The sequence below is a fragment of the Saccostrea cucullata genome, unplaced genomic scaffold (genome assembly GCF_032062105.1).
Source record: "Saccostrea cucullata isolate Sc308-1 unplaced genomic scaffold, CSIRO_AGI_Scuc_v1 ctg7673, whole genome shotgun sequence".
NCBI lineage: Eukaryota > Metazoa > Mollusca > Bivalvia > Ostreida > Ostreidae > Saccostrea > Saccostrea cuccullata.
Genome location: NW_026927271.1, coordinates 15,387 through 26,888, shown reverse-complemented (window position 1 = coordinate 26,888; position 11,502 = coordinate 15,387). Strand labels below are relative to the sequence as shown.

At 33.7% G+C, this 11,502-nt stretch overlaps 1 protein-coding gene across 3 annotated transcripts; it reads left to right on the top strand.

Moving 5' to 3' along the window:
* The first annotated feature begins 3,699 nt into the window (after positions 1–3,699).
* Positions 3,700–10,685, top strand: LOC134273899 (ubiquinone/menaquinone biosynthesis C-methyltransferase UbiE-like). Of its 3 annotated transcripts, none has more exons than XM_062756119.1 (4): positions 3,700–3,820; positions 7,601–7,756; positions 9,298–9,525; positions 9,837–10,685. In XM_062756119.1, the coding sequence occupies exons 2-4, from the start codon at positions 7,637–7,639 to the stop codon at positions 10,320–10,322; spliced, it is 834 nt and encodes a 277-aa protein (XP_062612103.1). In that variant the 5' UTR covers positions 3,700–3,820; positions 7,601–7,636; the 3' UTR covers positions 10,323–10,685. The 3 variants fall into 3 exon arrangements, with proteins under 3 accessions (XP_062612103.1, XP_062612102.1, XP_062612104.1); XM_062756118.1 differs by having other exon boundaries at positions 3,724–3,829; XM_062756120.1 differs by lacking the exon at positions 7,601–7,756 and having other exon boundaries at positions 3,728–3,829.
* Positions 10,686–11,502: the final 817 nt, after the last annotated feature.

The window sequence follows — 11,502 nt, the reverse complement described above, 5'->3', positions numbered from 1 at the left end:
AAATAATACAAGTGGAAGACTGGCCGAAAGAAAGGTTTAAAGAAAACGGCTTTAACAAAATTAATAAATTTAACATGATAGATCTATCAAGAACGAAACAGTTCAAGAAAATTAAATTTTCTGAATAGAAATCTAAATAATTATTAAAATAATGGCGATCTGCATTAATACATGTAAACTGTGTCATGAGAATATGAATCTGCTACAACTGCACATGCACGTTTACGCTAAGCTCTGACTTATGTACATGTAAACATTTTACATTACAGATACCTAAGACCTCGTATTTAACGAACATGGAATGGTTAAATACTTTCTTCTTTAAAATACAAAACAGAAAAATTAATTAACAAATATTAAAAGAGTGAAATGCGACTTTTCCGACTAAATAATTATAAATCATTCCTATTAAACTCTGTGTGTACTGTTTCTAATAATAACGAAAAATAGGTTTAATTACGCAAATGAATTATTAAACCTTAAAAATCATTTTAAACTGACCCGGTTATCTAATTAGGCATATTAGAAGGGCGGTATTTTGAAAGTCCGCAACCAATTTAAAATTAGATAAACAAGATCTAACCATGCAAATAGCCAAATATAATATTGAATTCTTAAATAAAGTTATACACGTATGGAATAAAATCGATTAATACTATAAATTGATTCGGTGTATTTATTAGTCTTGCATGGTCACGGCGGATCAGACGACTCCTTTTGTTTTATTTTTATAGTAATATACCGTTAAAAATATTGCGAGCTAATTTTCATAGTTTAGAATGTTAGAACTATTTCATCCGTTTCTACGATCAATGAAATTGTTTCCTAGAATTAATTTTGTCCGTTTTACGTAGAAAACCCGATGACCCGAAAGTGCACGTATCATAAGTGCAGTATATTTTTTTATGTTTATTAAAAGACTTATTTACATAAACATAATGGAAACATTTTACGAAATAAAAAAGAATCAACGGAGTGAGTTTAGGGACTTCATGTCATTAATTTGATTTATTTGAATTTTTATTTAACATTCAAGATGATTTTTTAATCCATAAATTGTACAATTATTTAATGTATTTTGAATGAAATCTTTGATAAAATTGTTCAAACAAGTTAGGAACAAAATCCCGAAAATAAGTAGATGCGTTTCATTAGAACCAGGTAGTATTCGAGGTTAGTTATTGACCCCGGGTGAGAAATCAGTACAGGTATGTTGACGTTGATCACACACACACGGACCGAGGTGTCAGTTTGTGGAGAAGGGGAAGGGGGCGGTTGACCGCACAGGAAGACAGTGTGCTAATTTTAGATTAGAAAGAACTGAAAGATAAATTCAAAATTTGAACGTATACGGCCAAAATCGTTGTTAATATCATCTGGATCGTTGTCTTACTTTATATTATATTTGTAACATCAAGACTTTAAATATTAATTGTGCACACATGCAGGTCAGACTCGTAAAGATATTTCTAACGTTATCAGACGATAAACAAGGAAAAAGAGAATATTGCATTAAAAAAAAGATACATTTCAATATCCTGCTTATTATTTATTTATTTGCTTTTTGTCTACGCGAACATCGTAGCTTACCAAAAATCTTTCTCCGGTAACTCCGATTTATTTGAGAAAATCATATTAATAGTATTTAATTTAGACAAAATAAATCATACAATTCGATAAATTATTTTTTAAAGAAATAGACCAGTTGATCGATCAAATTTCATTTCCGAAAAATAGAGTTACTGTTTAAATTTTGACAATTACTCTCTGCTTTACCATTATATAATTATTTTATTTATTTAATTAATTATTTATAAATAAATCAATTTATTCATTCATGAAATACGCGATTAATTATTTTTTCCTTCTACGCTTTAATATTTCTTATATTGATGAAAAAGAAAGGGATACATCTTTATTTTCTCTTTTTCTGTTGAATTAATCTTATTTTTATTAACAAAACGAAAAAGAAACTCGGAATAGCTCAGTAGTTTCTTTAGATAATAAAGATAAAATGCGAGGGTTTCCGAATATACACGATAAACGCAAAACACGATACACGATAGAACCTGATAAACGATCTACACGATAAACGCAAAACACGATAAACGGAAAACACGATAGAAAACGCAAAACCTGATAAACGGAAAACACGATACGATAGGATACGATAGGATACACGCACGATACGATAGGATACACGCACGATACGATAGGATACACGCACGATAGAACACGATAGAATTGTAAAGAATAACGATGCGGGTACTGTACGAGGGTTCATCCAAAAGTAATGTCACAACTTCGATAAAATTTCTCTTAGTCGACGTAAGTTAACAAAATTTTATATGATTGAAGCTATACTTATTTTAAATCAGTCCTGAAAAATTCAAATTAGAATGATTTATACTTTTCAAAATATCGAATTAAACACAAAGTGCGATTATGGTAGTCGCCGCACCTAAATAACGTCATAAAACGGATATGCGCCGACACACACTTTTAAAAACGCCTTCCATTCGTTTTATTAAAAAAAAAATGATATTCACAAAACATTCACATATTTTATTTTATTTAAGAATAATTGGCACCAATTGTACATTTTATCTATAATTTAATCCTTCATCAAAATTCTTTGAACAATAGCATAAGACAAATTTAAAAGTGTCTTATATTACTCAAACTGCCACTAATCTCTTTTGAGACAACGTCGACGCCATTGAACGTTTCCACCCGACCTCCTATCTTTCGGTACATATTATGTATTTCTGTCCCCAAATGATCATTTATTTACCTATTACCCGCTCAAAATCTCTGAAACCATCTATGAACAAGTCTCTCGTTGACATTCTTTCCTCGGCGAGTATGATTTACCATCATACCTGTTTCTACTTGTGATTTCCCGATTTTGAAGGAAAATACATTACAACTCGTTTTGGTGTTTTATTCCATATCGACATTTTCTTTCTGCAATACATCAGATATAAACAATACTGTTTTATTTAATAAAAAACAATGCTGCCATTTAAATTTTAACTAAAGATTAGAAAATGTCGTAAATTTTGTCTTTTGAAATATTGGACGATTAGACGATTTTTTAGATACTTTTTAATGTCATTTTTCATTCTAACAATATTAACTTTAAAACGTGACGTTTAGTTGTGACGCGGCGACACCCCCTAAGTTTAATGTTTTAAACATCTATAAAATCAACTCAATGTACATTATTAAATGAAAATTTCAATTTTGATTAGATTGATGTTGATGCATCTTTTGGTGCATTACATTTGATAATACGACGTCAAATATTAAAGATATGGACACAGTGACATTACTTTTGGATCAACCCTCGTACTATGGTGTGCGGATAGGGCCATTTGCAAAAGCTCAACAGCGTGTTCAGACTTGCCGACGCGCTAACACACAACACACTGTCACGGAAACACAAGTTCGCACAACACGCCGACGCGCTAACACACAACTGGCGAAGACGTGTAGTGTGTTAGCGCGACGGCGTGTTGCTTGAAAATCGCGTTAGCGTGACAGCGTGTTGTGCGATCTCGTGTTAGCGTGACAGCGAGTTGTGTGTTAGCGCGTTGGCGTGTTGCTTGAAATCGCGTCAGTGTGACAGCGTATTGTGCGAACTCGTGTTAGCGTGACAGCGCGTTTTGTGTTAGCGCGACGGCGTGTTTTTCTAAACGCGCTGGTGAGCTTTTGCAATTGGCCCTATCCGGACACCATAATATACAGTATATATCAACCGTAGAGAAATAACGTCTTTATTTTTCGTATTGAGAGGACAAAATAAGCTGGAGTTAGTGTAAGTCACGTAAGTATTCCATTTAGATTTGCAAAAGAAAAATAGATTGAAGTGGGGCGACCGTTGAATTGACTGATATGTCTTATATCAATATTACTGAACTATTGAGGGTCAATTGCTTTAAGGCCGAAAATACACGATGTCCAGCGTACAAATACGCACTGCCCTGGGAGCACATACTAGTATCTAGTTCTATGGTATCTTCGGGCTTCGTTAAAATGTTGTTTTTAATCCAGTGATAGATCATAAGAACAGTTAGGCAGATAACATTAATCTTTAGATTCTCATCCCCGCCAGCCCCTCTCAAATTGTCCCGCCCCGATGTTTTTTATTTTGATTTTTGAGTGTTAAAAGTATATTTTTATTACCGGCCGCCAAGAGGCGGTCGGTTATATGATATGAAAGTTTGAAGTCGCTGTGCGTTTCTCCGAAGTTACAACAATTTAAATAAATATACAATGAAGCGCATTGAAGTGGTAAAATTTTCCGTTCAAATGAACGTTTTGAGCTATATTTAGAGTGTTTATTGTCATCTTTTGACACGCCCATTTCTTTAGAAATTGATAAAACGGTCAAGTTGTTTCTTCAAATACCTGTAGAACAGGTTTTCCATAAATATAATAGCCAATCAAATTGAGGATCGAAATAAACACCGAGTAAACACGTGTTCGACCAAAACATGTGTTGTGGTAACTTCAATAGACATGATAAGTTCAAAAATATGTACATATTCGTTGCAATTTCTGTTTAACAGAAGCGGGGAGTATCTAACTCCCTCTTCTATTTTTTTTAAAGCTCCATTTCAGTGTAACTCATGATGCTTGTCGCGAAGAATGGGATGTCCTAAAACTACGACGAATATTACTTTCTCGTTTCTAAAAATATGGGCGTGTCATTATGTTATAATTGACCTTCAAAACATGACTCAGAACTTTTCATCCAAACGGAGAATTTTACCACTTCAATGCGCTTCATTGTATTTAACATTTACATGTATGATATATACATTTGTGGTATTTTTTCCACTATATAAACATACAGGGAGATAATATCTTCAATTCTGTATGAAGTTTGTCGGAGGTCAGAGGTCAATATATGGCCGAATCACACGGCGCAATAATATCTACCGTTACTAATAAATATAAAATAAAATGACTTGCTTTTCATGAATAAAAATGAACAAAATAAGCAAGGGAAATAATTGTTTTATTAACAACGTGAACAAGTACTTCATACATATTTTGGCGATCGATTTAACCTGTGTACATAGAGAATATACTCAGTATACCAGTCCGATAGAAACTAGCATGTGTTTACAAGTTGTATGTCACTTTCGTCAGCTGCAAAGTCTCTATCTTTCTTGTTTATCCTTATTTTCGTTAGACCTTAAGTTAAATCTTCATGATATTGCCTAAAACTATACTTTTTCATTAAATTCTACTCACGACAAATGTGTAAATCTGTTGGAAAATATCAAAGCATTGCAATCACGCCACGAACAGCCGAGAAACACCTTGATCGGCGCTGTCGTACTTCAATGTAAACTGTCGCCAGTGTCTCCGTGTTAACATCATAAATATGCCTTTATATAGTTACTGAAATCGTAGATTGAATGTTTTTGATCAAATTCAATGCTTGATTAGGCTAACTGGCTCGGACAAGTGTCTCAATCCATCGGATCCATCCATCCCTTTCAGGCGACATTAAAAAGAGCGTCTAAATGTTTAACAAGAACGCACAATAAACATATAAAATTAGCGTTTTCTTTATAAAGATTGAGGTAAATATTTCATCCAATCCTGATTGAGAAACTTAGATATGTTTGGGGTGCGGAGAAAATTAGGACATGTGTTGGGCATAGTCTAAAGCAAAGACCGCGTTACGTATATTGCACAATTTAACTTTCTCTATTTAAACAGGATTTGTCGTACGTATTTATTTTAAGATGACGTGTTCACATGTACATATCATAAAAAATTTTAAAAAATAGGGTTAAATGTTAATTCATCAAAAGACCTAGCAGTCTATAGAATATTACAAGATTTGGCCCTAGCAGACGAGGATAATGCACGATTTACAATGTGCCAAGAATTTTCCCGCTACAACTCAAAGAAACTGAAAGAGAAGAAATGTAGTGGCGGATCTAGAGGGAGTCTAGTTTTTTCCTCTAAGAGAGAGCAAGGAGCCCCTTATATTTGTTGCGTTTTTATTACATTAAAACTACACTGTATATCTAGTTGTAGATTACATTAAACTTTAGTAAGTCTTAAACTTTTAATGTGAATGCCTCTTAATCATACAGGCCCACGGTTTGTTGAGGACCAGGGGTACTTTGCTTATATATACATGTAATACTGAACATGCATTATATAATTAAGAAAATCATGCAATGTCGTGCACAAGCGTTAAATGTCACGAGGATATATATTAACAGATAAATATAAGATATTTTAAAAACAGATCACCATTTCAGTCTTTAAATAGTTGCTTCATAAAAGGAACAATTGGTTTGCGGCCAATTTTTGACGCTTGCGTCAATATATGTTTCTTGTGTCTTTTTATTCTGTAAGAATTTGGATCAAAGTTTAAGAGTTATCTCCCGTTTGTATCAAAAGTCGCGTGTCGCTATTTATAGCAAAAGAGCCATGTGAAGAATGGAGAAAAATCGGCAATAAAAGCAGTTTAAATATGAAAGGAAAAGATAATGTGTCAGCATACTGGAGGCAGAGAAAAAAAATAGCCTAAACACATCTTGATAAGCAAGATTTTGAAGAGACTTTAAACTACTAGGTAAAAATTGATGAGGGAAATGCACCTGGTCAAGTTTTAACGATCTCCACTGTATGTGATTTTGTATTTAAAAAATATATGAATAAAACATCGTTGGCAGAATTTAGAGAATAAAAGTGTTAAGAAAATGTTAAATATTAAAACCATATATGTTCAAGCCCAGACTTTTCAGTAGAATATTTATAGATTTTTCAAATATGACCTACTTCAATGTCAAACATGTGAAGTCCCAAGAACAATCGAATTTTTTAGAAAGGTGGAAATCTGTGATATTTTACAGAAATTTTTAAACAGAAGGATTTGTTGGCGAAACTAAAAAGTATTTGGGGGAAAGGCCTATGAGAAGTCATACAAATCTATTTATATAGGTATTAACATAAGGACAAATGTGTACGAAAAGTCCATCTTTTCTTGATATTTTCAATTATAAAAAATAGAAAATAAAATCCGCCCAACCGCCCTAATTTTTTTAGCAAATTAGGATGAGAATCTAAAGATTAACTTTATCTGGCCTTAAATTGGTAAATATGTACAATCATGTAGATTAGAATTGTAAAATGAACATCTGTAGTACGTGAAGTAATTAACAGATAGATGCTTGCTTTTAAAAGTAGGTCATGAGCTGGAAAGTGAAAGTATATATATACTCGTATTGAAAGGTAACAAAAGAAATCTCATAATAATATACTGAAGAAAAGGCGTTTCCCTTTCTTTGTTGACTTATCCTGAATAAGTCTATGATAACAGGAAAATTAAGGCTTTAATGAAATGGTGGGTTAAAAAAATACTAGTAACACATTTTTCAATACAAATACATAAACATCTGTACATGTACTGATCGGTGTAGTCTCTTTTAAAACATATTCACATATACATGTAGGAGAGTTGCATGAGTTAAAAAGTCCCCAAAACCTGAGTCAAAATTAAACCTTGTCAATTTTAAGATACTATGGAATTCTTACTGATCTCATCTTTCTTTTAATTTTTTAGGGATATTAGTCCACAAGCCATTCATTAGTTCTGACAATGAGTAATATAACAGACTACTACAATAAGGTTTGTAAGATGTACGACAAGAGGAGACGAGTAGCGGACGCCTACGTTCACAAATCCCTGATGGAGAATTTTACCGGAAAGAGCATTGGTGTAAGATATAATGACTAGATTTGGAAGTTTTGTAATGTTGATATGCACCTTCAAAACGAACATATAAGAATGGCATAACTCAATGCCTGTTTACAATTTTGCAGACTTTATCTATATTAGTGGTAGATCTATATAATAAATTGTAGCTGTGACATGATATAAGTGAAAGGGTAACATGAACCTAAAGGAACCATAATACAAATCAAGATCATCAATCACAGACCTTCTTCAACATGAGAGGTGGGATTAAGTGCCATGGATGTCTGAGCATCTCCTGCCGACAAATCACATCCGCTGTGTGCTCTTTGTCATAACCAAGAAAGAACGGAAAAATCCGTCGACAATTCAGCGTGTCAATAATGTTCTAACAGTTAGTCTGAAAAACGTCAGTCAGCATTTGACTTAAATGATTAATTGTATGATTGATGTGACAAGGTCATTGTATCGACCATAGAACTTGCGAAATGATAACTTTAAACGAGACTGCTGATATTCTTGTTTCATCAATTTGCCTGTCAATAATTAAACTTGTTTTATGCTCTGGTTCATGCTCTGCACAATGAATCACCCAAGAGATGTAAACCCATATGCAGGGTATATTGCTGACGAAGTAAGGGAAGTTGAGGATTGAAAAGTTGAAGTCATCACGGTTACCACTGAGCTTTGTTGTTAGGTTACCATCAAACGTCTATTTCGAGTAAAATATCTAGTACGAAAAAAATGTCTCAGACTAGTGGTATCTTAAAATTCAGGCTCACTGGGACATTTCGTGTTGATATTCGAATGGAATTAACTATTGTTAATCTATAATAGTCTTCTATATATCTTAAATGTCAAGTTGAAGGCACGATAAATGTTTCTTCTTCTCATGTGTAAGATTTTGAACAAATATTGCTTCATATGAATACAAATATAAGCCATTCGTTGCGAATTTCCAAGAGTATACTTTAAGCTTCTGCACAGAGTAAATAGCGCCAAACGGTGACTGCAAATAATGAGTAATTTGAAGTCATGGATTATGTTGTATGATTGATTGGTTGTATATTGTTTAACGTCCCTCTCGAGAATTTTAACTCATATGGAGGTACTGTAGATCACTTTATTTTCGCGACACCGTCATTGACTCTTTATTAGCGAGACAAAATTTTCACGAATTGTGGTCATTGTTCTATATAATATTAAGGAATTTTATAATACGCGTGGATTAAAATTATCGCGAGCAAACCGTCTCGCGTAATTACGCAAAAATAAAATTCTCGCGAATAAAAAGTGATTTACAGTACCACCACTTGCCGGTGGAGAGCTGCAAATTTTGTCTTATACTCGGCTATAAGGGGTATTGAACAGGGAGGGATCTTTTTTCGTGCCAGCACCTACTAAGACATGGGACCTCGGTTTATACAGTCTCGTCCGAAGGATCGGTTTCGACGTCCCACAGTGGGATAAACTCCTTTCTTTGCGACTGTAGACCAGACGCTCTAACCCCTATTTGTCACATTGGCGACTATGTAATAAACGTTTAATTTTTCCTCATTTTACAGGACATGGATATTCTGGACGCTGGCTGTGGGACTGGAAACTACGCGTGTTATTTCCTGGACCACGAACCCCGCAGTTTGACTCTTGTTGACGCCAGTGACGGGATGCTTAGCGTGGCCAGAGAGAAACTACAGTCCCCAAATCTGAAGACCAAGCTTAGCTTCAAAACAGGAGTGCTTCCCAATATTCCTTTTGAAGATAATTCTTTTGACAGCGTTATGATGAATCTGGTACTTTAAATTTAGTTTTCTTATTCTTATATTTTTTCCTCAAATGGTCTTCTTAGGCATTCTTAACATACTGCTCAAAATTTTCCTAGAAAATTGAAGCTATTTCACATTCTTCTTCGAGATACCGTATTTCGTGTTATGTTATCACTCATTGAAATCTTTTCCAAGACTTTCGTCGTTTATCTCAGCAATACAAAAGTCATCAGCATGATCAACTGAATAATCCTCAAAACGTCAATATATTCTACATTATTAAAGAATACTCTTTTTTCTAACAGTATTATTATATTTATTTTTTATGATTGTATTAGGTACTACATCATTTAGAGATAAATCCTGATGGAAAATCGTATCCAAACATAGCTAAAACGATTAAAGAAGTTTATCGAGTTTTAAAACCAAGAGGTGCGTTGACCGTTACCACTTTAACTCCTGAGCAATTTGAGGCCTACTGGTTTTGTCATTTGGTTCCAGGAGCAATGAAACAATACGCCAAGAAATTCCCCTACCATAAGCAGATGAAAGACATGTTGACCGAGGCTGGGTTAACACTGAAGACGGCTCTCAACATGTTAACAACAGATTATCACCCCGGACACGATAATTTGGAAGGACCATTACAAGAAGATTGGAGGAATCATTTATTATTTTGGGACACGTGCTCTGAGACCGAAATTCAAGACATGGTGCAGAGAGTGCAGAAAATGAAGGAGGAGGGAACTCTGCGTGACTTTTATAACACTCACGAGAAAACTCACATATTCGGGGCATTGCAAATTCTTGCCGCCCAAAAATAAATGTTAAATGGTCATGTAGTTGAGCTATACAGGTTGTTGATGAGCATGCACTGTAAGATCCTCTTGAATTTGAATTCATCGGTATATTTTATAATAAAAAAAAACCCACATTATCGTTTTAAGGTAGGACAAAACACCCGTGGATTCTATTTTAACCAATTTCTTGAAAGTACCGGAGAAAAAAAGAATAAGATTACTATGTTGACAACAATGAATGATCCCTGTAAGAAAAATAATAAGTTTTGGCATGTTTGCGTCATATTTTGTGAAAAATCAGAGAATCCTATATGTTGGTCACTTGCGGGCTTACATTTTGGAATGTTTTTATGCTAACTAAGTGTAATAAACAAGCATGTAACAGTCTGTTTTAAAATGCAGTGTAACTTTTGTTCCAAACATAGTAGAAGAATGATATTTGGACACATATATAAGGAGTCTCCATTCTTTATGTACTACAAAGGTCAAGGTCATAGCAAGAGGTCAAAGGTCAAATATTGTGACGTCATCTACTGAATCCTCTAGTTTTTTTGCCATTAAAATTTTTTTAATAGAAAAAAATATCTGAAACCACCGGTTCGATTTTGTTTATTTTTACACATTTTATTCAAGGACCTATTTGAATCATTCTGTTGATTTTATGTAAAAATTGAATCATACATTTTCTCTTAAGAAAGCTTAAACTGTCGGATATTTACATATGAATTTTCAATTCCGACGCTACGTATGTTCTAATTTTACTTAATATTTTACTCAAATTTTCCAGTATCAAGTTGACTTACTAACTTAAAGCAACAAAAAGGATATATTTATTAAAAGTATTACACAAATTTGCAATAGATCAATTGATAATTCTAAAAGAAGTCTCATTCTAAAGTCTAATGTCTGATTTCACAATCTTCTTACAGGAGTCTGATAGGCCATATTTCAGACTATGTGGGCAAAAAATGTGCGGTTGAATTTTCTTCATATCATATATAAAGAGAGATTTTGTATCCTAGAACAAAATCTCAAAGTTTCAGGAAAATTGAATATGAGGAAAAAATTGGCCTATCTATTGTGTCTTACCTTAAATTGTATTTGATTTATTTCAGTTATGAATTATAAAAACGTGTTACTTTTTCAGATGATAGCATAGGTGTCGGAACCGGAAGGTAGGGGGGCTTAGCCCCCACTTTTTTTC

Excerpts from the sequence above, each read along its gene's own strand:
- LOC134273899 (XM_062756119.1), top strand. The coding sequence starts at position 7,637 with ATGAGTAATATAACAGACTACTACAATAAGGTTTGTAAGATGTACGAC. Across the intron at positions 7,757-9,297 it reads TTACCGGAAAGAGCATTGGT|GACATGGATATTCTGGACGC; the intron begins GTAAGATATAAT and ends CTCATTTTACAG. Across the intron at positions 9,526-9,836 it reads ACAGCGTTATGATGAATCTG|GTACTACATCATTTAGAGAT; the intron begins GTACTTTAAATT and ends TGATTGTATTAG.